Source organism: Callithrix jacchus, chromosome 7, assembly GCF_049354715.1.
Source record: "Callithrix jacchus isolate 240 chromosome 7, calJac240_pri, whole genome shotgun sequence".
NCBI lineage: Eukaryota > Metazoa > Chordata > Mammalia > Primates > Cebidae > Callithrix > Callithrix jacchus.
This window is the reverse complement of record NC_133508.1, coordinates 102,831,679-102,858,916: the sequence shown is the minus strand read 5'-3', so window position 1 is coordinate 102,858,916 and position 27,238 is coordinate 102,831,679. Positions and strand designations below refer to the sequence as shown.

General features: G+C 35.3%; 1 protein-coding gene across 19 annotated transcripts in view; it reads right to left on the bottom strand.

Moving 5' to 3' along the window:
• LEPR (leptin receptor) overlaps positions 1-27,238 on the bottom strand; it is a 109,718-nt gene that overhangs the window by 20,044 nt on the left and 62,436 nt on the right. For all 19 annotated transcript variants that reach the window (XM_078332146.1, XM_078332145.1, XM_078332147.1 and 16 more), the window contains 10 exons: positions 26,977-27,094; positions 23,389-23,588; positions 20,043-20,191; positions 18,856-19,015; positions 18,665-18,747; positions 14,106-14,322; positions 12,347-12,529; positions 9,080-9,175; positions 7,687-7,792; positions 6,164-6,239 (listed from right to left, as the gene is read on the bottom strand). In XM_078332146.1, coding sequence (XP_078188272.1) covers positions 6,164-6,239; positions 7,687-7,792; positions 9,080-9,175; positions 12,347-12,529; positions 14,106-14,322; positions 18,665-18,747; positions 18,856-19,015; positions 20,043-20,191; positions 23,389-23,588; positions 26,977-27,094 — 1,388 coding nt within the window. The remainder of the gene's footprint in view (positions 1-6,163; positions 6,240-7,686; positions 7,793-9,079; positions 9,176-12,346; positions 12,530-14,105; positions 14,323-18,664; positions 18,748-18,855; positions 19,016-20,042; positions 20,192-23,388; positions 23,589-26,976; positions 27,095-27,238) is intronic.

The window sequence follows — 27,238 nt, the reverse complement described above, 5'->3', positions numbered from 1 at the left end:
GGTCAACATGGTGAAACCCCGTCTCTACTAAAAATACAAAAAAAAAAATTAGCTGGACGTGGTGGCGTGTGCCTGTAATCCCAGCTACTCAGGAGGCTGAGGCAGGAGAATTGCCTGAACCCAGGAGGCGGAGGTTGCGGTGATTGTGCCATTGCACTCCAGCCTGGGTAACAAGAGCGAAACTCTGTCTCAAAAAAAAAAAAAGAGAAGAAAAGAAAAAAGATTAAAAAGTCAATCTCCAGAGAATTTTTTAGAAAATGAGTCCTACAAATGAGAACATTCACACCCACTATATCTTAAGCATTCTTCACATTTATTTACCAGAACTTGAAAAAATGTGGCAATATTTCAATCTACTTATATATAAGGCCTGTCAGATGCCTGTGGCAGCACTATGTGCATCTCAAGGAGAGCAGGTGAGGCAGCGGGGTAGAACGTAGTCTACAAGCATTTCCTAATTCAACCCATCTCCACCCAGTAGTTCCTTTGTGCCAGGCATTTTCTGGAAAAGGGAAAAATAATTTGGTGCAGGTTTAAACTGCATTTTGCTGATGTGGGCCTGATCATTTCATTGCCATGCTAAACACTTAGAAACCACTTCGTGGTGGTTCATAGGTAAGATTTCAGATCTTATATGTTAAAGAGAGTGTTTCAGCTTCTTTTTAAGTGTCATTAAAAAGTAAGATGATCATTCCCTGAATTAATATATACTTCTACAGTGAAGCATTTAGCAATTTTATTTAGATAGGTATTTAGATTTTTTTGACATAAAATCTTCATATTTAAGAAGTCTTGTAGTCTCCCTGTTTCCAGTTTGTGAATATGTGGGGTACTGCCTTCCACACGACTTTGTATTTGCAGGTGTTTAGCTGGACACCACATCTCTGCCTCAATATCTAGCTAATGACTGTTCATCTACCAGATCTTGGCCCAAATGTAATTTGCTTAACTTTATCCACTCACCCCCAACTGGTATACTAAACCAGGTTCCCACATTATAAGCGCTCAACACAATGGGACCCATTTCTTTCACAACATGTAGTTTACAACTGTAAGGTTGTGATTGGATCACTATATGTTATATACATGTAACAAAATTTCTCATGTGCCCCATAAACTTGTATAAAAAATAATGTTATCTCCATGATAAATGCATTAATGATTATCTTCCCCACTAAACTGCATACTCCAACAGCATATAACGTTTTTCTTATCCTTATAAGACCAAGGTATACTATAGTGACTGGCATAGGATAAGCATTCAATCATATTAAATATATGTATGAAATGAACAAATAAATGAACAGAAAAAGAACTATTTTAGAGCGGCAAAAGAAGACAAGTTCTGCCTATTCTACTTTCAACCCAGCCACTCTTCTCTGACCTCACTGTCTTATTTCTCACATGGTAAGAAAAATCTGTTCTCTCAGACCCTAGAAACAGCCAAGCCCTACATATAAATACTCACCATGTGCTTGTTGAACAAATGAATGAAAGATATATACATGACTGCAATATCACAACTACATAAACTGTCACTGTATAAATTCATAATAGAGGATAAATGAGAGAAATAAATATTTTACTTGAAAAACTCAGCAACACTGTTTTAATGAAAGGAGACTGTGGCTTAGTGAGCAACAGCACAGGTGAGGAGTATATAGGAGTGTGGCTGGTTAGACTCAGGCAAAGAGGTTTCTATAACAAGAATGATTCATATGGAAAACAACACTGCTGCTGCTTCTGAAAACAGGACATTCTTTCTCCTGCTGAAAAATTACAATTCAATCTCTTTCATTGTTCATTATGTCTACAATATTACTTGTTTAGTTATTCGTTGATAAGCCGTACAACAGTGTTTTTCTAATTGCAAATCATAGGCCATTTAATGTTGTGAAATCAATTTAGTGTCTTGCAATCAGCATTTTTAACAAATAAAATAGAATTTTAAAACATTCTATTTCAAGCAAGTAGTAAAACTTTTGTGTATCTTTCATTTTGATCTTGCATATCTGTCTATGGTGTACTAGGTTGGAAGGTAAAATGTATTTATACATTAAAAATGCCAAAACCACAATTACTTTTGCACCAACTTAAGGTTTTTTTCACTGTGGGTCATGGCCAAGAAAAAAGAAAGAAAAATAAAGCCACTGCTATAGAGAACAGCTGCTATTAAAACAGGCTCCAAAGTCAGACAAACTGGTAAGCTAATCGTGCCTCTAAAACAAGTTACCTAACCACTATAAGCTTCAGCTTTCTCTTCTGTAAAATAGAAACAATACTTGTCCCATAGAGTAACTGAAATAATAATAGTAATATAAAATACATCAATATGCAAAATAATAACTGATATTTGTTGAGACCTTACTGTGTCACAAGTACCATCTTTTTTAGTCCCCCAAACAACTTAATAAGGTAGGTAGCCTATTTCACAGAAGAGGAAATTGAAACACTGAGAATGAAAGTAAAAATCTTAATAAACCTAAGAATATGTTTCTCAGTGCCTTGCACATAAAGAACAGCAGGAGGAGTACTACAATATTTGTGATGGATAAAATACAGTTTTTGAATTCAGAGCACTCTCCACAATAAATAAAACAATACAATGCTCTAGAAACTTGAAGGGCGTAGAAATTCTTTTGAATTAAACTTGAAGAGGGTAGAAATTATTTTGAATTAAAGGAAGGCTTGAGGAAAGAAGGGCCCCTAGAGCATGATCTTCATGTACAAAGAAGGCTCTGTGTAGATGGATGGGAACAGTAAAGGTATCACCAAGGCCCAGGGACGGAAAAAATCGTACAGGTTAGGTTGATAACAGATTGTAGAAAGAGGTCGTTAAGTACTATCAACAGCTTCAGGGTGCGTTAGTGTAAATCTTGTATTCACAAGGAAACCACTGAAGACTTTTAACAAGTGACTAATGATGAAGATGCAATCACTGAACCTAGATAATAACCTCCAAATAAGTATTCTTTAAAAATTCATGTATTTTAACTTGACTGAATTCTGTTTTTCTAGTTTTATGAGGGGAAACCTAAGCTTGCTTCAAGGGACATTATGAGAATTAATAAAACATTCACTAAACTCTAGAGCTTTCTGAAAAATCTGACTATAGAAGTAAATACAAATTATTTTATTATAGTTGACTAACTCTCATAAAGTGCTTGTTACTTGAATGGGACTAAATATAAGTTTTATTATGATAATTGCATTTTCAGATTGTAATGTTTGAGGATGATTATACAATTTTCTAATTTATTTAAATAATTTGGAGATAATTATAGGCATTAAAAATATTGATTTTAGCCTTTTATCCAAAGACTGTTTATACCAAAAAAAGTGTATCCAAATATCTGTTCTCCATCAGATTGACCTTTGATTTTCTAATATTTATTTTATTTATTTATTTTTATTTTTTTTTTAGGGAGGGAAGGAGGAAGGGAGGAAGGCAGGAAGGGAGGGAGGAAGGAAGGGATGAAGGAAGGAAGGAAGGGATGAAGGGGGGAGGGAGGGAGGGAGGGAGGGAGGGAGGGAGGGAGGGAGGGAGGGAGGGAGGGAAGGGAAGGGAAGGACGGAATTCAAGCAATGAGAGAGACATTGCAGACCTGGATCTAGAGGTTTACAAGTTGATTTCTTTTTTTGAGAGAAGGAAAGAAAAAAAATGAGTAAAGGAGAGAAAGAAAGAGGAAGAGAGAGAGGGAGGGTGAATGAAAATATTGCTTTATTCTGAAAAAAAAATGGGTATTAATAATGGCCAATCAATGTTTCATTTAAACCTATGAGAAGGTGTGATGTGGTATTGACAAGAATGTATATTTTATGTATTTGAAGTGGAGAGCTCTAGTAATATTTATTAAGTTTACTTGTTCCGGATCTGAGTTCGAGTCCTTGATATCCTTTGTCAAGGATATCCTTGATTTTCTGTCTCATTGAATTTAAGTCTCTATGTATCTGGGTGTTAGGATCATTAGCTCTTGTTGTTATATTGATCCTTTTACCACTATATCTTTGTTGCTTTAAAATCTATTTTATCCCATACAAGAATTGCAACTCCTGCTTTTTATTTATTTATTTATTTATTTTTGCTCTCCATTTGGTTGGTAAATCTTTCTCCATTCCTTTGTTTTGAGTCTTTGTGTATCCTTGCATGTGAAACAGGTCTGCATGTAACATGCCGTTGGGTTTTGGCTGTGTCTTTTGCTTGGGGGATTTAGTCGATTTAAATTTAGGGTTACTGCCAGTTGATGTTAACTGGCTGTTTGATCCATTTGTTGATGAAAATTCTTCTTTATGTTGGTGCTCTTTACTTTTTGGTATATTTTTAGTAAGGCTAATACTGGTTGTTTCTTTCTGTGTGTAATGCCTCTTTCAGAAGCTCTTGTAAAGCAGGCCTGGTGGCAATAAAATCTCTGAGTACTTGCTTGTTCATAAAAGATTTTATTTTTCCTTCAGTTGTGAAGCTTAGTTTGGCTGGATATGAAATTCTGGGCTGAAGGTTCTGTTCTTTGAGGATGTTGAATATTGGCCCCCACTCTCTTCTGGCTTGTAGAGTTTCTACTGAGAGATCTGCTGTAAGTCTGATAGGCTTCCCTTTGTGGGTAACCTGACCTTTCTCTCTGGCTGCCCTTAGTATTTTTTCCTTCATTTCAACCCTGGTGAATCTAACGATTATGTGCCTTGGGGTTGCTCTTCTTGAAGAATATCTTTGTGGTGTTCTCTGTATTACCTGGGGTTGAATATTGACCTGCTTTGCTAGTTCAGGAAAATTTTCCTAAATAATATCCTGAAGGGTATTTTCCAGCTTGGATTCATTCTCTCTGTCACATTCAGGTACACCTATCAAACGTAAATTTGGTCTTTTCACATAGTCCCACATTTCTTGGAGACTTTGCTCATTCCTTTTTATCCTTTTATCTCTAATCTTGTCTTCTTGTTTTCTTTCATTAAGTTGGACTTTGACCTCTGTTATCCTTTCTTCTGCTTGAACAATTCGAGTGTTTAAACCTGTGCATACTTCTCGGAGTTCCTATATTGTATTCTTCAGTTCCATTAATTCACTTATATTCTTCTCTAAGTTGTCTATTCTCAATAGGATTTTGTCAAACCTTTTTTCAAAGTTCCTCGTTTCTTTACGTTGGGCTACAACATGTTCTTTTAACTCACAGAAGTTTCTTATTATCCATTCCCTGAAGAGTGATTCTGTCATTGGAATGCGCTCGTTCTCCATTAAGCCTTGTTCCATTGTTGATGTGGAACTGTGATCATCTTTAGAGGGAGAGGCGTTCTGATTTTGAGTATTCTCATCCTTTTTATGCTGGTTTCTTCCCATCATTGTAAATTTATCCTCCTGTCCTCTTTGAAATTACCAACTTTCAGATTAGGTCTCTTAATTGGACGTCCAATTTGTTAGTTCCCAGGGCCAGAATGGTGGCGTTAAGACTGATGGTGCTTTTCTGCCCAGGATTCTCCTGTCTGGCTTCCTTCTTGTGTCCATAATGGGTGACTCTGCCTTCCCAGGCCTCCAAACCTCTGTCAGAAGGGGAACCAGTCTCGTTTACTCTGTGCCGAGAGCTGCCGTGCTGAGGTGCCGTCACAGCCGCTGCACCGGCCTCAGGAGTCGTGCTGGGGACCCGTGTGGGTCCTCCAAACCTCGGTCGGAAGGGGAGCCAGCCCTGTTTACTCTGCTCCAAGAGCTGCCGCGCCGAGGTGCTGGTGAAACCGCTGCGCCAGCCACAAGAGTCGCGCTGGCAACCCGTGTGGTTCCTCCACTGGGGATCTTCTGCTCCATGAGCGACCAAATTTGAAAGTGTGGCGTCCTCTAGTTCTCTGCACTTTGACTGAGAGCTGCAATCCCAAGCTGTTATCAGTCGGCCATCTTGGATCATTCCCCCTCTAATATTTATTTTATAATGTACTGTGACACAGAAGCAACATGTGCATATTATAAACTCTCATATGATAAAGTATGCACTGAAATTTGTTTCTTCCTGATTTCAAATCCCTGCATCCTGCTATTCTTGGAAATATGTAACAAACAGACATATTAAAATGAATTTAATAAAATATGAACTTTTAGATCTTAAAAAGTTTAAATCTCTAGAAGTCATATGGCATCTAGAATGCAATCTTATATATTCTGGGTTAAAAAAATTGAAAAAGCAACCTTCTGAAAATTAAGTCCTTGTGCCCAGGAACACTTCTTGGGATTTGGAACATCTTCCCAAATCAGCTTTCTCATTCTGCAAAAGATAAACAGGGCATCAAAATTAGAGAAAAACATTCATATTGAAAATGTGAATAGTTGGTGAATATACAAGCTAGAAATTAGTCCCCCAGATTAACTATGCCTCAGTAGGGTCAGATACATTTTTACATGCTAGCCCATGAAGATTTCTACTAAACTTTTATCTACATCAAAGTTGAAAATCACTGTAATAATAGAAATAGTTAATACTTATCGAAAGCTGTGTGCCAAACACCACACTAAACACTGCATAAATTTTCTCAAAGAAACTGAAACATTAAAAATATTTCTGGTACCAAGTGGGTACCAGAAAAAATTCCACTTGATGTGGCCCCATCAACTCACTTGACTAAAAGACAAACTCAGATTCTAAAATCTTCTCTGCCTCTTTTTTGCCTGAAGACAAGAGTTTCTACAGAGATTTGGCATGTGTAAAATAACCGCACTGGACTTCCCAGCACAGAGAGTATTGTGGCACCCATGCCACCATCCACTGAACTCAGAGCCATTTGCCTGACAAGTCAAACAGACTGAGGACACACAGTGATGATCTCTAAAAAGCAGACTGCCTGCTGATCATAAATGAACTGACTGCTCCAGGTTGCCACTAAAAGGCTTCTTTTACTATCCACTTCACCACAAAAAGTCCTTGACCCAAACTGTAGAACTCTGAAAGCCATTTTTGCCACCTCCAAGAAATACTGCTTAGGATTTCCTGTTATAAGCTTGTTGTTTTCTGAATGTATATGCATTTTTTAAAAAAACTAAATTCTTTCCTAAAGTTAGGTTGTCCTTGACAGAGCAGGAGCATCACCATTGTGGACAGCACCTCATTTTAAAATTCACCTTAATCAAAAACACCTAAATCCAAAGGGCATTAACCTAATGATTAAGGTCAGCATGACCATAAACCACAAATTACATCTCCAGCCAGAAACATTCCATTCTCCCTGACCAGAGACATGCTAGCCATGAGATAACCCCAACTGGCCAGAAAGATGTTCAGCCCCAAGATAACCTGCCCTCCTCCCAGAGACAGTCCAACCCCACCATAAACTTCTTCCCCACACATAAACATTCCAAGCTTGTGATAAGCCCCCTCACCCTAAAACCAATATATACTCTTAGTCTGTAACAGAAAGGGCTCTTGACCAAAATCAGCCAGAAGCCCCTCTCAGATTTTATCTAAAGAAAACCCATCTTTAACTGTTAAGCTGTGTTTCATGTTTCTTTCCTCTTTCTTTAACTCTTACAGTCCTAGCAAAATGGAATGCCATTTCTTGAAAACAGCCCTTTCCTTTTTATGGTATCTTAATTGTATACTGCCTACATATAAAAGCATTTAGAAGACTTTAATATTCCTGATTTAGAAGGTTTTAAGTCAGGATTTTAATATACTTAAGGACTTTTGCCATAAAAATTCTTAACCTCAAGTACAATACCTTTGGTGTGATATGAATAGTGTTCCAAGTAGTAAGATGAAAGAGGAAATAATTACTGGCACAATTACATATAAACCTGCATCATTTTGGTGTTTTTCAATATCATCTGAAAAAGAAATACAATTTACACAACTCAGAAACTTGAGAAAATATTAATTTCTTTCTGTATCAAAAATTATAGTAGACATTTTCTGATTTCATCACAAATCTCTATTACCTTCAAAAGTATAAAAATAGAAAACAGGAAGATAAAAGTATATTGTGATGACATTAATAAAATACTTATTATTTGGTTCAGCATTATATCTACTGTAAATTAGCAAATGTTTTTTTCAAGTGTATTTATTTGTGAGTCCTCTCCACTTGATCATTTTTATGTTATAATGAGTCAAGGTGTCAAAGTTGTTATGATGACTGTCTCAGTGTCTACTCCTGGAGGACCCAATCTTCTACACCTGCCAATCTCTATCTTGTTCACTCCACACACACTGATTTCCTTGCTGTTTCTTGAATCACCAAGCATTCTCACTCTTCAGGGACTCTTCACACACTGTCTCTTTGCCTGGAATGTTTTTCCTATTTGTATAGTTATGTCTTCACTGAGTATCATTGATAGGCTCTTAGAAACTGCGATGTTAATGAAATGGCAATGTTTAACAAAACCGTTTTTTTCTCACCAACATTATAATGAAACTACCTGGAACAAAATGATGTTATTCAAGGACCTCCTGTACATTATGTTTCATAAAGTTGCAGTTTCCAAGAATCTACTGGAGGTTTTACTCAAATATCATCTACCTCCACAGAAAAATCATTTCTGGTTGGCAACTAAAATGCCACATTTAATGCCATCCTTTTATCTTGCTTTTATTTTTCTTCATGGCACTTATTTTTATCTGGCATTACATAATTACTTATTGCCCATCACTCTCAATTAGAGCACTGGTATTTAAGCTCCGTAAGGACAGAAACTTATGTTCACTATTCAATACCCAGTGCTTAGAACAATGCTCAATAAACATCTGTTGAATAATATGCATATGAGTTTTTTATTCTAACACCAGATGAAATGTTAATCTCTTGAAATCTCATTACTAGGTTGCTTAGATTTGAAGACAATTTAAAAAGTTATAACAAAATAAAAATGTTGGTATTCCAAGTACAGTAAGATGAATCAGAAATATAAGAGACCCAGTAACTTTATTTCTATAGCTCCAGTTTTATTTTTAGAGAAAAACAATATTTCCTTTGGAACCTCACCATGAAAAATCTACAGAAGACTCTGGACTCTTCCATGATTCTATCAGAAAAAGAATAATCGGATGGCAATATTACTTCTAACAAATTAGGCACACACATTGGTGTAAAAGGAAACTAAAATTACAACTTTTACCTTGAGTGAAGCTATTAATTATCTTTGGTGTTCCCACTCCTTCCATAAATATTGGGTAAAGACTGAACTGGTACTTCTCGATGGGAATAAAATGATCTGAGGAGAAAAATATGTAGAAGGGTCATTTTTACATAATTAATAGTAATGAGTGGAACATAAGTTTTTTAAAAGAATTAAAATGACTATCCTATATTTCCAAACCTAGAAATTGCTTATTATCTGTGGATTAAATTGATGACCAAGGGATTTTCAAAACAAACTTAAGCACTTCAAATTATCTAGTAATGACAATAGTTTTCCAGATATTTTTCTAAAAAGTCTTATCCAGAGACAGAAGATAGCAATTTTTCGAAGGCATGTTCCAGTGATAACCAATTTGTTCAAGTGCAGGGTATATGAGCCATTTCTTTATTTCCTCTTCCAGAGCAATATGTTCTACTATCTCTCCCTTACCCCTAAAGTGGGCAATACTTCTTTTTTATAGGAAATTAGCTAAATTAGTTTCCTCATTCCATTCAAAGTAGCTGGGAGACTAAAGTCCTGTGAAATCCTATGCAAAAAAAAAATGGTGGTGGAGACCACAAGTCTCCTTGCAATATCCGGGTTTTGATCCATGAAAAATGACCAACCCTATAGCAAAGCTCCAGATGGATCTATCAGTGATTTTCACAAATGCCAATAATATATGAATATTCTTCTAGAAGAATATATTCAGAAGAAAAGAGATCTCTGTGAAACCTAAATTTTATATCCTTATGGTTTAAAGAAAAGCACAGAGATTAATCACCACCTGGGCAGCAGTGCTGATGAACTGAATTCAATTCAATAATTTGTAAATAAATTTACCCTGATGCTAAATTCTAGGTCTCTGGGATAAAATAATAGTTTGAGTCCTTAGAATGATATTATATAATACGATCATAGCAATCCTTAGTTTCCCTAGTTAACTTCCCTCAGTCCTCACTCAGACTTAGAAATGCTGTCTTGTGCACCTATACTTTGTACTTGAGTCACCTCCTGGGATAACTGATCTACCTTTGGGAGAGTACCCTGGTCTAGGTCACCCAGTCCTAGCTCCTCAGACCTTCATGCTAATAGTCCCACTTATTGCTAGTGGCCTTATAAGCTGTTACACAGTTTGAGGAAACAATTTGGTGGCAGAAGATATCAGGAGTCATTAAAAATAATTTAGGAAAAGATAAAGCTGGAAGCAACATAAATAACCTCAAACAGTTTAAGTAGACTTTGGAACAAAATTCTGTATCATTAAAAATAATGGTAGAAAGAATTGAGGAGAAAATATACAGTGTGATATGATATGATATGGTATAATATATGATATGACATGACATATGATATATAATTACCGCTGTATAAAATATTAAAATGAAAATGTGTCAAAGGAAATAGAATTAGGCTGGGTGTGGTGGCTCATGCCTGCACTCCAATACTTTGGGAGACTGAGACAGGAAGATCACTTAATTTTCAACTTCAAGACCAGCCTGAGCAACCTAGTGAGACCTTGTCTCTACAAAAAATAAAAATAAAAAATTAATACTTGGGTGTGATGGCATGTGCCTATAGTCCTAGCTACTCAGGAAGCTGGGGTGGGAAGATAGCTTGAGTCCAGGAGCTCAAGGCTGCAGTGAGCCATATTTGCTCCACTGCTCTCCAGCCTGGACAGCACAGAGAAACCCTGTCTCAAAGGCCAAATGAAGCAGCTATGCAACTACGATCGAGGTCAAGACATAAAACAGCACCCCAGAAGCTCAGAACTCTACCTTCTTCTTTCTCTCAGTTACTACTCTCAAACCTAACCCCTTATTTGATTTTTGAAGTATATATAAATAAATTCACACATTATACATTATTTTGCATCTGGCTTTTTTCTCTTAACATTATGTCTCTGAAACTCTACAATAATTTTGCATAGTTCTTCATTACCACTGTGCATGATTTTTCCTTTCATAAGAATACTAAATTTGTCTGTCTATTCTACTCCTACTGAAGTTTTCAGTTCAGTTCAGTTGAGGCTCTAGTAGTGCCACAAAAAGTCATTCTTAGGCCTGCCTTTTGGTTTATATTTGGTGTGCATCTTTTTTATATATAACTAGAAATACAAGCACCAATCGATTAGGCTGGTGCAAAAGTAATTGCATTTTTGGACTGTGACTTTTAAGTCATTATAACCAGGCTCAAACACATCTTTATTAATCAAAATGAGAACCATTACAATCAACAGATTATTGTCAATGAGAAATAAGTTTGTTTATCCTTGTGACATAAAAATCTGTGCTTCGAGTTTCAAGGAACTCACAGAAAACATTTTCTGCATCCTGCTGGTTATAGAAGCGTTTTCCCTGCAAAAAGTAGTCAAGGTGCTTGAAGAGGTGGGGGTCGGTTGGCAAGAGGTCAGGTGAATATGGTGGATGAAGCAAAACTTCATAGCCCAATTCTGTCAACTCTTGAAGCACTGGTTGGCCAATGTGCAGTCGGTGTTGTCTGGAGAATTGGGCCCCTTCTGTTGACCAATGCCGGCTGCAGGCATTGAAGTTTTTTGCTGTTGTTGTTACTCATTTTCTTTTCTTTTTATTATTATTATTTTTTTAATTATACTTTAAGTTCTGGGGTACAAGTGCAGTACTTGCAGGTTTGTATTTGTATAATTTTCTGGGTATGTGTTCTAACACAACAAAACCTTTAAAAAAAAGATTGTAGCCACTTTTACCATTTAAAGTTGTGGGAAGCAAAAAAGGAAATAACATTTCAAATTTGTTTATTATCTTAAGTTGTAGATGTTATAACTAATCATGTTGTAATTATTAAGATAACACATTCCTGAGTCTTTGGACATAAACTTAGAGATTCAGCAAAGGATTTATTTGGTGCATTTAATATAGAAAAGAAAATGGAATTTCATGGGGAAGGCCAAGGAGAGGTAACCCATGAAATATAGAAGCTAGGAGCCTTGAAGGAAAAAAAAGCAAACGGAAATATAGATCTCTCATACAGACTTTTATCTCAAAATGTAGATAAAAGTCTATAAGCAATGTCTGATGTGCATATGTCAAAAAAAAGAACATTGTCTCAAAAAAAAAAAGAAATAGAATTAAAGGTTTTGATAAAGGCTATAGGATTATATGTACTAGGATGGTAGTATCCTCTATATTTTTGAAGTTTTCATTAACTGGCTATATTAATTGAATTAATCATCTGTAGTGTCATATTAATCCATAAAAGCAATTTACTAAAGTATAGTAAACTTACCATGGATATAACACTTCTTAACAGATGAAGAGATTCTAAGCCATTTTATTTCATCATCTTCATTAAGATTTTTCCACTCAATAATAAAAGACATTGGCTTGTAGTCACTGGGTGATAGCATCCAGGAAAGAATCACACAACTGCTGTTTAAAGGATAAGCACTGAGTGACTGGATGATATTTACTGAGGGGAAAAGAAGGAAATTAATTTTTGAATTGAAGAGAAATATGATATTATCTAAAACCTTAAAAAAGCAATTTTGTGATATAGTCAAAAAGGCATTCTCATATGGAATACTACAGAAGCCTATTGACCAGCCTCTCCCACTGATGGAGTGACATTCTCAAAGCACAAATCTGTTCATTTCAACACCATCTGCACAGCATCCCACTTAAAAGCCTACAGTAGATTTCTACATTTGAGGATAAAATTTCTATCATGCCTACAAGGCCCTGAGGGCCAAGTCTCAACCTATCTCTCTGCCTCCCACCATTTTCCTCACCAAAGCCACCCTGGTCTTCCTTCATTTTCTATCCTGTGCCATAAAGACTAATGATCTGGCTGATCCTTTTAGGAGCCAATGTTTTTCCTGTCCTTCCTTGTATCTTTTGGGAAAGGTTAATTCCTACTCACATTTCAGATTTCAGTTCAGTACCACTTCCTCAAGGTAACTTCTCTGAATTTCAATGCCACATCAGGCTTCTTTTTTCTTTCATTTTATAAAATTATATTCCTTTCCTGGAGGCCCTTATCTCAGTTTGCAAACAGACACCCACTTGTATGATTATTTCATTAATACCTGTCTTACCTATTAGGCTCTGGATGTTCCAACCACTATAGTTCCTCTCACATTACAATTCCCACTACCTACCCCACTGAGGCATTCTACTGATATTTCTAGAATATATTTACTTAGAGAATGCTAAGTGTAAAACATTGAGCTGGGTGCTGTGGAACTCACAAGATGCTTACACTATAAATACAAAAGTAGTCATAATGTAAAGCAGGACATAAAATACCTTAAGAAAGATAGGAAGCACTCCAATATTTAAAGAAGGAGACAGGGCATATTCAATTAAAGCAATGAGCAAATATTTCATGGAGGAGGCAACACTTGGAAAGATTGGTAGAGACACAGAAAATTTGTGTTTTCCCTTAAAAAACTATACTTTGAATATGTAATCTAGACTAGAAACTCCTATTGAAAATGGTTCTCAATTATCTGATTAATGAGATATATCAAAATTAATGCAAGGAGATTCACTATTCACATTAAATGAGGTCCATAGTAATTTTAAGTCTCAGCAATTAACCTGAATCTGTATAACATGTCATGCTATTACTATTCCATGTAGTATTAAATATATATTTAATATTATATATACATATTTTTACATATTTATGTGTGTATATGCATGAATATAAATATATACATGTATATGAATATAAGGAGAGATAATTATTGACCTAAAAATCTTCATTAGTCCAAAAGATTTAAATATTAGGTTTACTAAAACATTTTCATATATTATGATACCATTACAACAATATTCTACCACATGAAAGCTCAAGGACTGTATTACATAATCATTGAACAATATACGTTGCTATTTTTCCAGACAAAGAAGAGATGAAAGGTAAAAAAGACTTTCAGATGCAGAGAACTGCAGACTGCTTGAAAGATAATTTAAAATAGGTGAATTTGCAAAAGTTAAATATTAAAAGAGGCAATGGATTGCTACTTTGTACCTCTTCTTACCTTTGCTCATAGGCCATGAAAAGGTTAAATTAAAATTTGCAACAGAATCACCAACTGAATTGATGGCTAGAACCGTAACAGTATGCTCTTGTTCTGTCCACAGGAAGGTGTATTTAGTGTGATTTCCCACATCTTCTGACCATGTTCCATTGAGGGAAGTATGATGGTTTATCACATATCTCTGGACACTGCACAGTGAATCTCTTTTCATCAGGGGCTGCAGTAAATAAAGAAATTGATCAGTTTAAGGAATGCAGTGCTTTAACTCTCATTACATATTTCTCATTAGGAGGCAGGGACCAGATCAGGGCAGGTACTATTACAAGGCCGAGAGGCTGGGGAGTCCGGTGAGAGAGAGGCTGCCTCTGCCATAGTCTCCATGAAGTTACCTGAAGGTTATTGAGCATAGCAAACTTATTTTCCCCTTTTTGAGGTTTTTCCTTAAGGCCCAGAATTGAAGATAATAAAGCAGGGATACTATCAGGACACTGTTCCGCCAAGAAGTTTTACTCTAACTTTAGAGAAAAGAAACACTGATAAGGAGTAAAGAGTTTCCTCATCTAAAACACAAACAAGGAATAAACCTCACATTACATAAAGCAACAACAAGAAGATCTGTGAAGATATTAATTCCCACATATTAATCATAGTAGGATTTGTCATTTATTTTCCCTTCCTCTGATATGTTTGGAAGATTATCTGGAATGGTAAGAGTCTGCAAAGGTTAACAAGTAACAGAGGGTATCAAAACAGTGTCTATGGCACCTGAGAATGTCTGTACTATAATTAAAAAATAATAATATCAGGTTATTAAGAATTCCAATGTAAAAATAAGTATCTAGTTCAATTCTATTCTTGTATTCCACAGAGTTTAACAATGTACTCCATTTCCCCAATCAACTTCACCTGTGGCAGGTAAGATTAAATGCTGGCAATCCCTTATAAAGCCAGAGAAGGCTGGACTGTATACCACAGACTAGAACAGTACATCTCAATTTATTGCCAGTGAGATGCCTCTAAGTTAGAAATGGCAGAGAAAAATAAACACATATACATGTATCCTTACAGAACTTGGAATCATCTGGATAGGTTGAAAGTAAGATTTTAGCAGCCACTGTAAGAAAGAAATGACTGAAAGTCATGCAAATTTTGCATTTTATTTGAAAAATTCATGTCAGTTTTAATAAATACTTTTTTTGGTAACCATCAAGTAAGAGCAATGTTAAACTTCCTTACTTTCTGATACTACAAGACCCTTCAGGCTAATCTCATGTATTTTCTGCCCCAACCCTAAAATTTGCCATTTTTCCCAATAGCCCTTGTTTCTGTTATTGAACAATGGTATTAGAAATAAGTCTGGGCCCATGCCTGACTATCAGATGTCATTACTTTTAGACTCTCTTAGCTTACAAATCAAGAAAATGTGCATGTATATTAAACCAGAATCTATATTTATATTAAGTTGGATGTAAGTTCGTACTTAGATCCCCAACTCTAATTCATTGCCACATGGATCATTCTATGCTTGTGTGTGACCTCCCAATCCAACAGTGAGAAATCTGGGTCCCACCATCCACCATCTATTTACTTGTTTGTCCCCTTCCAGTGTACATGTAGAGCAGTATCATAATTGTTAGCCCATAACCCTGTGAGAAATATATCAACAAGAGTACAGTGCTTATGTACAGTTTCTTTTGCCTTTAGTCTTAAGACTCCACTTATTTCCAATAACTCCTCTCAAGTTCCAACATGGCTTTTTCTCCCCACCTTCAGTGAAGATGCTTCATAGACTTGTAACACAGCTAGATTCCTTTGCCACAGTCTAGAGAGTCAATCCTGGGATCCGTCAACCTCTCAAATGATTTTCTTTTTAATCTACATTCATTAAGATTCATTCTTTGTGCTATGAAGTTTGAGGAGTTTTGACAAAAGCATAGTGCCCACCATTTCAGAAGTATACAGAATCATTTCATTTTTGAAGGATATCTTAGTTGCTTCCAGTTTGGGATGATTATAACTAAAGCTGCTTGAACATTCATGTGCAAGTTTCTATATAGAATTAAGTTTTCAAATCAGCTGAGTAAACATCTAGGATGCAATATTCCATCTCATGGTTGGTAAGGCTATGGTTAAATTTGTAAGAAATTACCAAACTGTCTTCTAAAGCAGCTGTACCATTTCGCATTTCCACCAGCAATGAATAAAAGTTCTTGCTGCCCTGTATCCTCACCAGCCATTGTATTGTCAGGCTTTTTCTGGGTTTTAGCCATTCTAATAAGTGTGGAGTGGTATCTTGTTTTAACTTGCAACGCCTTAGTGATGAATGATGTTGAACATCTTTTAATATTCATATTTGTCATCTGTATGTATACTTTGGTTAGGTTTCTGTTCAGATATTTGGTTGTTGTTTTGTTTTGTTTTTTTTTTTTTCATTTTAATTGGGTTGTTCTACTGTTAAATCTTAAGATTTCTTTGTGTAATTTGGTCATAAGTCCTTTATCAGATATGTGTTTTTGCACATATTTTCACCCAGTCTGTGCCTTACCTTTTCATCCACTTGACAGTCTTTCCCAGATCAGAAGCTTTTAATTTTAATAAAGTCAGACTTACCAGTACTCAAAAATTAAAATAAAAACCCACGATGATGGGGACATGTCAAAGGAACATGAGTCAATTAAAAGAGCTCCCAATGACTGAAGCAGGAATATTTTGCGCAACAAAATAATGTAGTATTGGATTATGACCCAAGTCTAAAATAAATGTTCATTGTCTGTATTAATATAAATAAATAATTGAATAAGTAAATAAATTAGTGTGAGAGAACAGACAAATCTCCACAGAGAAGAATGCTAAATAATGTATGTAGGTCCTCTACCTTCAAGTAGGTGGAACATAACTCTTACTCCTTAAGCATGGGGACTTCATTTATAAAACTACAATGTAGAAAGGAGGAAAAAGAGTATTTTCCAGAGGGAAACCAGACAACACTACCTCAGCCAGACCAGCAAGGTTAACATCAACTATGGTAAATCACATTGGTAGCATGTATCCTTAATATGATGTGATGAAATCACATTTCATATCTGTGATCTTCTTCCCCCAAACCCATAACCCTAATCTAATCATGAGGAAACATCAAACAAAACCCATCTGAGAGAGATTCTACAATACCTGACCAGTACTTCTCAACTGCGTTAAGTTCATAAAAAACAAAGGAGGTCTAAGAAACTTTTAAAATCAGAAGAAGGATAAGGAGGTATGACTACTAAATGTAATGTGCTATCCTGGATGGAACCCTGAACCAGAAAAGAACATTTGTCTTTTTCTAAAAGCAAAGGAAATTTGGATGTGAATAAATTACAGATGAGTTAATGATGACGTATCAATATTGCTTAATTAATTGTAACAAATGTATCATATTAACATAAGATGTTAATAATCTATCAGGCAAGACTGGTGTTTCTTATTCAGCAGTGCCTCCTTCCACAGTGAGTTCAACAGCCTACTGGATCTCTCAGAGTATAGACCCTGAATACTCTGGGAGGTAGAAATATGTATGAAGTATTTGCAATACAATAAATGGCTCATAAATGTCACTGTCAGTTCTTAATGCTAACTTTAAGTTAGACATCTTAAAATGTGTTGAAGGAATTGTTTGCTAGAAAAAGAAAAGAGCAATAATAAAAGAAACTAAATTTTTAAGAGAGCAATAATAGAAGAAACAAAATAAAATAATTTTTAAAATTTTAAGAAATGTTGAAATGAAAAAGTTTAGAAATTATATTGATTATTAACCAAATGAAATTATAGAGTAACTAGATTTAGAAACCAAATGAACATAAATTCTTACACACCCCAACTTTTACATAGGCTTTGGTCTTAGATCAGGAAACCACTTTCAAACATGTGCTCATTCAACCTTGGGTATTAAACTCACATTTCACATTTGAGGTGACAGAAATACTATTTGACTTCATGTATTGTATTCCCAAATCAATCTTAAATTTGTTATTTACTGACCAATCTATTCACCTGAAATAGAAATCAATTTGTATGTGAGAGAATGCTTTGACAATTACCAGGCTAAACAGTCATCATATATGAGACTATCCACTGTTCATATGGCATCACATAAATGGAACAATCTCTCATGTTTTAGAAGCCCTGGGGGTGTGTGGGGAAGGTGACATTTACATTGTTCAGGATTAAATGTGAATACAATTTTTAGACTCCAAGAAACACTAGCTATCACCTAGTTCAATCTTACATTTACGCCGATGAGAAAACTGAGGCCCAAAGAGTCTAAGTGACTTTGCCAAAATAGTACTATTAACATAACTACAATATGTTAAGCTGAGAAGAGAATTAAAGTCTCCTAACACTATGCCAGTGCTTTAGCCATGGTACATCTTAGCTCTCTTCAAGTACATCTCATAAATGAAATGAAAATATAGGATTGTTGAGCTTTCCAAAGATTACTAGCAGGATTATGAACCATGAAGTAAATGTTTTAAGAGTATAAAAATACAATTTAAGAATAACATTAAAATTGGGAATACCTTCCAAAGTAAAGTGACATTTTTCTCTTTTTTCATAGTATCTCCATTAATTTTTCTCCAAAATTCAGGTCCTCTCATAGGAACTGCAAAATAACAAATTGTGTGTATGTTTTTTGAATGAATATTTTCCAGCCATATTTTAAGCATACCCTTATGCACTTTCAAAACACATTTACAAAATCTCTTCAGACCTTTTATATCCATGACAACTGTGTAGGCTGGACTGCTCCAATTACTCCAGTATCCCAGTCCGTCTAGCCTCTTACAGCGCACCTGAACAACATAGACTGCACACAGGTCTGGAACTGGTAGACTGACATATTTTGATGTTGCATCATAAACCTCATATATCTGTAAAATAAATCAAAGCATTAGACTGATCATTACCAATACATATGTATTAAAGGACCCTGAAGTACTTTTTATTTTAACATTTTTCTAAAATTAAGAGAACTGATTCCGTGTTTTCTGGCTTCAGAAAAAGTCACATTAGGCTTGGATTGTAAACTCCTTCAAGTCAAGGCTTTTCTTATTTATCTTGTCATTCCCTTGCTGATGACAAGATTGTGAACTGGTTTACTTGCAGTCTTGTTTTCCAAACACTCTCTTACCCTACTACTAATCTCTGTCCACTAATCCTCTACCCACAAAGATGTTTTAAGAATTTAAATCTATTGGTTATATAGGACCTAATCTAGCAAACCCCTGATATTCAGTATCCCTCAATAATCAGCTAAACTGTCACATTTGTTTTAGTTGAGATCATTGTGATCTAATGATACATAAGGGTTTCTGATTTCTAGGTCTTTGCAGGCTGCCATCACACAGCTGATGTGGAATGCCTTCACAGGCATCCTTGCCACTATGGGAATGATTCTGTTTGTTTGAAAATCAGCTTCTTCCAAAATGCATTACATTAAACAGATATGTACTAAAAGATATTAACAGATGTTAGAGAAACAACAGTTCCTTGGAAAAATTAGGAACTGATTTTGAGGAATATGAGATGAAATAAGGTCATGAATTTTTCTTTAATGAAGGACCTCTCCCAGCCTTTAATATGTAATATGTATATCGTGACTACATGAGGAAGATACAGTGATACAGGGTTTCCTAAATAGATTTGTTAGCCATTTAATTTTTTTCCGAGGAACATAACATGGGACCAATGTTCTGTAAAACACATCAGGGAATGATGGATTTCAGGAAATTTTGTTCTTTAAAAGGGTTAGACTTACATCAATCTATTTAATGAAAATAGCTATAGAATACAGGAGAACGTACTTTAATGCCAATAAAATTAATCTAATGCAATTAAACTCAAATATTATAAAAATAGCATTTAGTGAGGAAAGCTGAAGTTCTAAGTAAAAGGTACCTTCCATTGTACTTCTTTTCCAGTTAAACCATAGCGAATCTGGAATTGAAGATTAGTCTCTGGAAAGACTGGGTTTTCCCAAGATATTTTCAATAATCCAGTTTTTACAGTAATTTCTGCTTTCACACTGGATGGAGGCAGTGGCTTCACTAGAAATTTTTGAAACAGTGTTAAGTAATGGCAATTTAAATAGTAATAATGCCTAAAAACATTATATTTTCATTCCTCTATATTCATCAAACAATATCTTTTTCATTACTTTCTCACTCATTATCTCATTTGTTTCCCTATCACTTTATGTGATACATTAAAAGAGGGATTTATGTCTATTTTGCAAATAAAGACTTGACTAAAAAAAAATCAATACATTATCCATGTCACTCTGCAAGCTATAGTAGTACCTGATTAGAAATTAAACCATTGGCTTAATGAGTTTGAAACTCACATATGCTGCTGTGTATTATTAAGTATTTCTAAGTCAAGTTCAGAGATAGTTTCTCAGAGCAAAGCCTTGGTTTTCTATAATCTGAGAAAAACAGGATTTTAATGGGCATCAATGGAGGCAAAGATGATCTGAATAGCAAGTGATTTTTAAAACAGATTCATATATGTGTAAGCAAGTCATGTTTAAAGTAATAATGTAAAAATCACAGAACTGCAAAGAAAAAGGTTATCTTCCCTATTTTCCTATCACCTTTTTGTGATGCTGCTTTCAGAGCTACAGTAAAAACTTTAGCTTAGGCTTACATTCACTACATAAGTTCTCCCCAAGTTCTTAATTTTTAACTCTGAGGGCCACTCTGCCTAACGATAAAAGGTATATTTTATGCTAAATGTGGCATATTTTATACTAAAAGCCTGAAAGCCCAAACATAACTGTGGGCCTCCAAAGCCTGAACTCTGATAGGACTCCATACATCAATTTTATATATAAGGCATACTACACTTACATAGTCATGTCTTGATTATCTGCACTAAGAGTGGAAGATCCCATTCAGAGGACATGTATTCAATTGGTATGCCAAAACAGTTGTTAAAAATTTGAAGTCTATCTATACCAACTGGTAAAGAGCTGCTCTCCGGAGGAACATCTCCTCCAGAACTGCTCAGGTAGGATGCCCTCCCCACCTGCCCATGACCCAGCACCTAAAAATTCAATGCCTGGTATAGCAAAGGCCTTCGGGAGTGCAGCTGTAACGTCCCTCCTCTTGGTCATTATTTTGACAGTCACCCCTGCCTGTGGACAATCAAAAGTGAGAGATGGCCCTTGGCTGGAGTATGCAGGAAACAACTGCAGTAGCAAAAAGGGGAGCCAAAAAGCTGTATGTGAAACCATCCAACCAAGCAACCACCACCAACAAAGAGAAACCTAAATAACCCAAACCTAAGACCAACTGTAGACACTCTGTCCAAGAAAAATTAAGAGAGAACTGACGGTAGAATTCCCAGGTTTACCTTCTTGATTTATTTCCCCATGTGTTATAAATCATACTACTGTTATGAATCACAGGAAAAACGTACTACCTGGATTGGCACAGTATGGATGTTTATTATTCTCTTGCTCCAGGCCTCGCTTGCCAAAAGCCAACACTGTGTAAAGGCATAGTCTCCCTTTTATACAGTATTTTAAAAATCACTTTTAAGCAATCAACAATAATTCTTTTGACCGCTGATAACAAAAATACCTAAACTCTTCCTTCATGTCAAGTTTGTGGTGATGATTCAGTTCTTAATAGACCAAAAATGCATTCTCCACCAACCAGAAAGATGATCTGTACTGTATTTCATCTCACGATAATTTCTTGTCAGGAAAGGAAGTATCAATATTCAAAAGACTGTGCGAGGTTAAATCTGTATTTGCAATTAACTGAATCATATGAATCATGTCCTTTCTGCAGACTGGCAGTGAATATCCAGTCTGCAGAAAGGATATGCTCTAAAGTTCAATGGTTTACATGATTTCCACAATACACATGCTGGAAAGGTATGAGGAGCTGTCTACACTTTATGGATGACAAAACAGACACAGAGTGCCTATGTGGCTAGTCCAGTTTTAAAGGCTAGCAATAGGTGGAGTACAAATACAAAAATCAATTTGTATCCCAACATTGAGTTTTCACACAGCTTTCCAGTACTAAGTAGGCAATATAAGCCCAACCTAAACTTGTTACTTTAGTTTTGAAAAGGATAACACCAAAGGTTATTCCGATAACATATGTTACTGAATCCATGCTGCATTTGTCATATCTTGGAAGTGAGTATGTTATTATCTGTGCATGTTTGGGGAAATGTAAGAGCGTTCCCTTCTCTCCTAGGATATTAAGTGTCACTGCAGTAAAAATCATTTAAAATGGAATTAAACAGTGGTGAGAGAATCGATTGGAACTTTATAATGAAAAAGAAATCTAATAATTAATACAATCTTATCCTATATTTTTTAGAAAAGGGTTTCAATTCAAATGTGTACTAATTAATTTAAAATAATGAATCAAATATTGATTTTTGGCAAAATCCCCCAGCAAAATAATATATATTAACATTTTTATGGAATGTTATTCTAAAATGTTTCCTACTGAGGAACATTCTATTTGAGGGGAAAATTCATTGAAAATCCCGTTTCTGTTTTTAGACATGTTATATTGAAAACAAATATTTAGAAAATATTTATAAAGGATTCCTTAGTTATAGATATGCAATAGCACCAAAGGTATTCTTTCATTCCTATTGCACAATCATAAATGGGTCATTTCTCAAAAGTTTCACAAAGAATTTGAAAGGATATGTCACATTTTCCAAGGGCTCTCTTACTCTCTTTGAAATCAAAATTTTTTTTGAAAATAATGTTTAAAATATGACAGATGTCATCATTGTCTATTTCCTCCACTTCAATTTAGCTATCTTGAATGCTTTTGTGTCCCACATAGCCTCATGAATTAAAGGCTTGGATTATGAGTACTCAGATTACTGAGACCCTCAGAATATTCAAATTAAACTTTTGGATTAAGAATACTGCATGTTTTCATAACTACACTGGAACAAAAACATATAAAATAATGCCTTATTTAGAAAAACATTATTAAAATTCACTCATAGTGACCCATGTATTTCATCAAGTAGTGTGCAGAAAATATTTCTATTGCTAAAAAAAAGTCTGCTATAAGTAATTCAAAATGAATTCAAAACTGTAAACTTCCTAAGGCTGATTTTCTCAATACCACTGTAAACAGGAAGATTGTTTTTTCAAAATCTAATGTGATGAGAAAATGGCAAAATACAACATTAAATCTGCATTAATCTGCATACAAATCTGCTAACACAAATGAAGACACAGTACAGCTTGACATACCCACAGAATTAGGAAGGACACATGTTGGCGGAGAGTCAAGTGAACCTAGAGAGTGATTGATCCTAATCCACATTGTATAGCCGGATAATAGAAAGATTGGCTGGAAAATGCATTCATAAAAACCATCCCTCTGCAAATGGCAATCTTTGGGTTCAGATATGGGATAAATAGATGGACTATCAGAACAGTAAAGTCTGCTCCTTTAAAAGATACAAAAATAATCAATTAGTATACATTAATAAAAGCAAAGCAATGAGAAGATATATGAGAATTCTGATTTGTTGCTTACAACAGCAGTCCTCAACTTTTTTGACATCACAATTTTTCCACAAATGAGGGATGGGAGATGGTTCAGGATTTCGGGATGAATTGTCAGATCACCAGGCATTAAATTTGCAAATTTACATAAGGAGAGCATGCCCAGTTCACAATAGGGTTCTACTGTAAGAATCTTTTTTTTTTTTTTTTTTTTTTTTTTTTTTTTTTTTTTTTTGAGACGGAGTTTAGCTCTTGTTACCCAGGCTGGAGTGCAATGGTGCGATCTCCGCTCACCGCAACCTCCGCCTCCTGGGTTCAGGCAATTCTCCTGCCTCAGCCTCCTGAGTAGCTGCGATTACAGGCACACGCCACCATGCCCAGCTAATTTTCTGTATTTTTAGTAGAGACGAGATTTCACCATGTTGACCAGGATGGTCTCGATCTCTTGACCTCGTGATCCACCCGCCTCGGCCTCCCAAAGTGCTGGGATGACAGGCTTGAGCCACCGCGCCAGGCCTTACTATAAGAATCTAACGCCAATGTTGGTCTAACACTAGGCGGAGCACAGGTGGTAATGCTGCTCTCTTATCTCCCGCTGTGTGGCCTGGAGGCCACAGAGCAGTACCGGGGTCCGTGGCCTGGGGATTAGGGACCAGGTTTAAAAGACAGGCAGAAGGCCGGGTGTGGTGTCTCATGCCTCTAATCCCAGCAATTTGGGAGACCAAGGCTGGCAGACCACTTGCGCCCAGGAGTTCCAGACCAGCCTGGGCAACATGGTGAAACCCTGTTTCTACAAACCTGTGCCTGTAGTCCTAGCTACTCAGGAGTCTGAGGCAGGAGAATGCTTGAACCCGGAAGGTGGAGGTTGCAGTGAACCGGGTTGCACCACTGCACTGCAGCCTGGGTGACAGAGGGAGATTGTCTCAAAAATTAAATTAAATTTAAAAATAAATAAAATACAGACAGTTTCACTCCATCTAAAAAAAAACAAACCAACATGTTCTTATTAGAAAGGCATTTTTGAAATTTCCCAGCTATATCCCAATTCTATATCTTTCCACAGAAAGTGATATTAATTCTTACTAAATATTTCATTAGACAGTAAGTGGGGACACAGATGAAATAGATGCTCTAAAAGGAGAACATGATCCAATTAGAGACAGAATCTACAATAATTTGAAAATCGGACTAACATTATATATTAGTGATAGAATATTTAAAATATATATGAAAATAGTCATGGCGCATTCCTGAGATGGCAAAGACAGATTCCTCACACTTCAAATAAATAATTAAATTTCACCACAAACTGAGTGGTAAATGCAATTTACTGTCACTAGCTGAAAATTTTCTAGTTCAAATTAATATAAATTGATATAATACCAATTCCAGATATGTAAGTGAATTATATAGCCATGTATTTTTCTCAGAGAAGAAAATTAAGAAAAAAAAATTTTAAGTGAATCCTAGCCAACACTCCACTTCAGAACCCATAAAGCAGCGGTGTCCAATCTTCTGGCTTTTCTTGGCCACACTGGAAAAACTGTCTTGGGCCACACATAAAATAAACTAATGACAGCAGATGAACCAAAAAAAAAAAAAAGTTCCAAAAGAAAAATCTCATAATGTTTGCAGAAAGTTTATGAATTTGTATTGGGCGGCATTCAAAGTCATCCTGGTCCACATGGGCACGCGGGCCATGGGTTGGACAAACTTGCCATAAAGTCTTTCTTCTCTTCTTTGAAATAACCTCTTGGGCCAATGTTTGCTCTAAATACTATATTTAAATGGCTAAAGTAGCAATTAGTCTTTCCTAAGAGATGGGAGTGAGGAAGTTAGAAGAAGCTAAAAAATCTATATTCTTCTGCCATTTTCTAGTTTTTATAACACTTCTTGTTCTTATCTTTTCAAAATTACAATTGTGTGTGTGTGTGTGTGTGTGTGTGTAAGTGGTGGTGCATGGGGAAAAATGAAAATGAGGGGTGAGGGGTCATCTGGGGGTAGAAAATATGAACAAGTTAGAAGCACAGTAATGATACACTTGGAATCCGAAAGTTAGCATCATTGTCATCGTGACAGCAATAACCATATATTGAATGTTTACAAGAATAAATTATATCATGTGATTATAATTAGGTGAAATAGGTCATTAACTCTCACAGAAACCCTGTAAGTCTTAATAGTCTCTCTGTTTTACTGACAAGGAAATTGAGGCTTAGGGAAGTTAAGAAACTCACCCAACTAAATGTAGTTTCATGGTTATTCTGTAAATGTTAAGAGAAATAAGGCATGGGATTTAATATAATAGTTTTCCACAAACCCCTTTTCTAATGTGAAAATGCCAGAAAAGAATGTAAAGACAGATTATAAAAATAAAATTTCATATCATGAACTTTCTACTGATTTTTAAATATGTTAGGTAGGATGAAGACAGCTATTATTCCCATTTGAAAAATATATGAATTGCCACATTTTTTTCCTAATGCTACATAAAAAGAGACTGACAGCATTAGAAATGGACTTCAGATCACAGTATTTGAGAGAAGGGATTTCTTTTTCAACTTGAAAATTTGTATTTTAAGAATAAATGAGCATGTTATACAAACTGAAATTCTCCACTACAAAGAAAAAAAAAATTGGGACACAGTGTTTTAACAGCAGTATATTTACTTGAAAACTACTACGGGATATTTTTAAAATAAAAATCTATCATCTAATCAATGGTGGTATCATTTTAGATAAAATGATTTTAGAGAGAAAGGGACCACTATAAGACGATGCCTTGAATTCTTTTTAAAACATAGAAGAGTAAAAATAAACAAGCACAATGTGTTATTAGAACACATTACCCTTTATTAACCATAAGTAGTTATTTCATAAATAACCTCACTTTGTTCTAAAAACCATTCATAGTATCTCCTATAATCTGTTTCTACCTCTTTTTTCCAAAACATTAATCTTTAGCCAAATGATGTGAAATTTTTCTAATCTTTCACATTCTCCTCTAGTCAGTCTCTAAGTCAAATTAAAATGTATATAAACTGCGTTTTCTTGTATTTCACTCGAGTTAAAATACAAATTACACAGAATTGATTGATTTTCAGAGAAGATACTTTAAAGTAAAAACAAATTACAGTTTTTTTAACCTCAGGTGTAAATATTTTTCAAGAATCAATTTATGTAATCCCTCAAAAATTTCCTAATTAATTATCCTGTACTTTCCTCTTTCAGGAAGCAAATAATCTACAAGACTACTGTTGTAATATTTCTACAGAAAATGTTTATCTCACCATACCCACAGAAAAACAAAACAGCAAAAATCATACATACCGATAATACCTCAATTGCAAAGTGCTTCCCGCAAGTGATTGGATTGTATTGGTTGACCATCTGCAAGTCATTTTAGTTAAGCTCCCATCAGTTTCACATGAGATATTGATACTGACATCTATTTAAAACACATTAAAATATTAACATAAAGCAAAAACACCAAAAAATTGCAAAGAAAATTTTTTTTCTTACATCTTTAACAGGGCTCTATTATAGGGAGGGTCCATAATGAAAACTTAACTTGTGGAACAAAATGAACAAA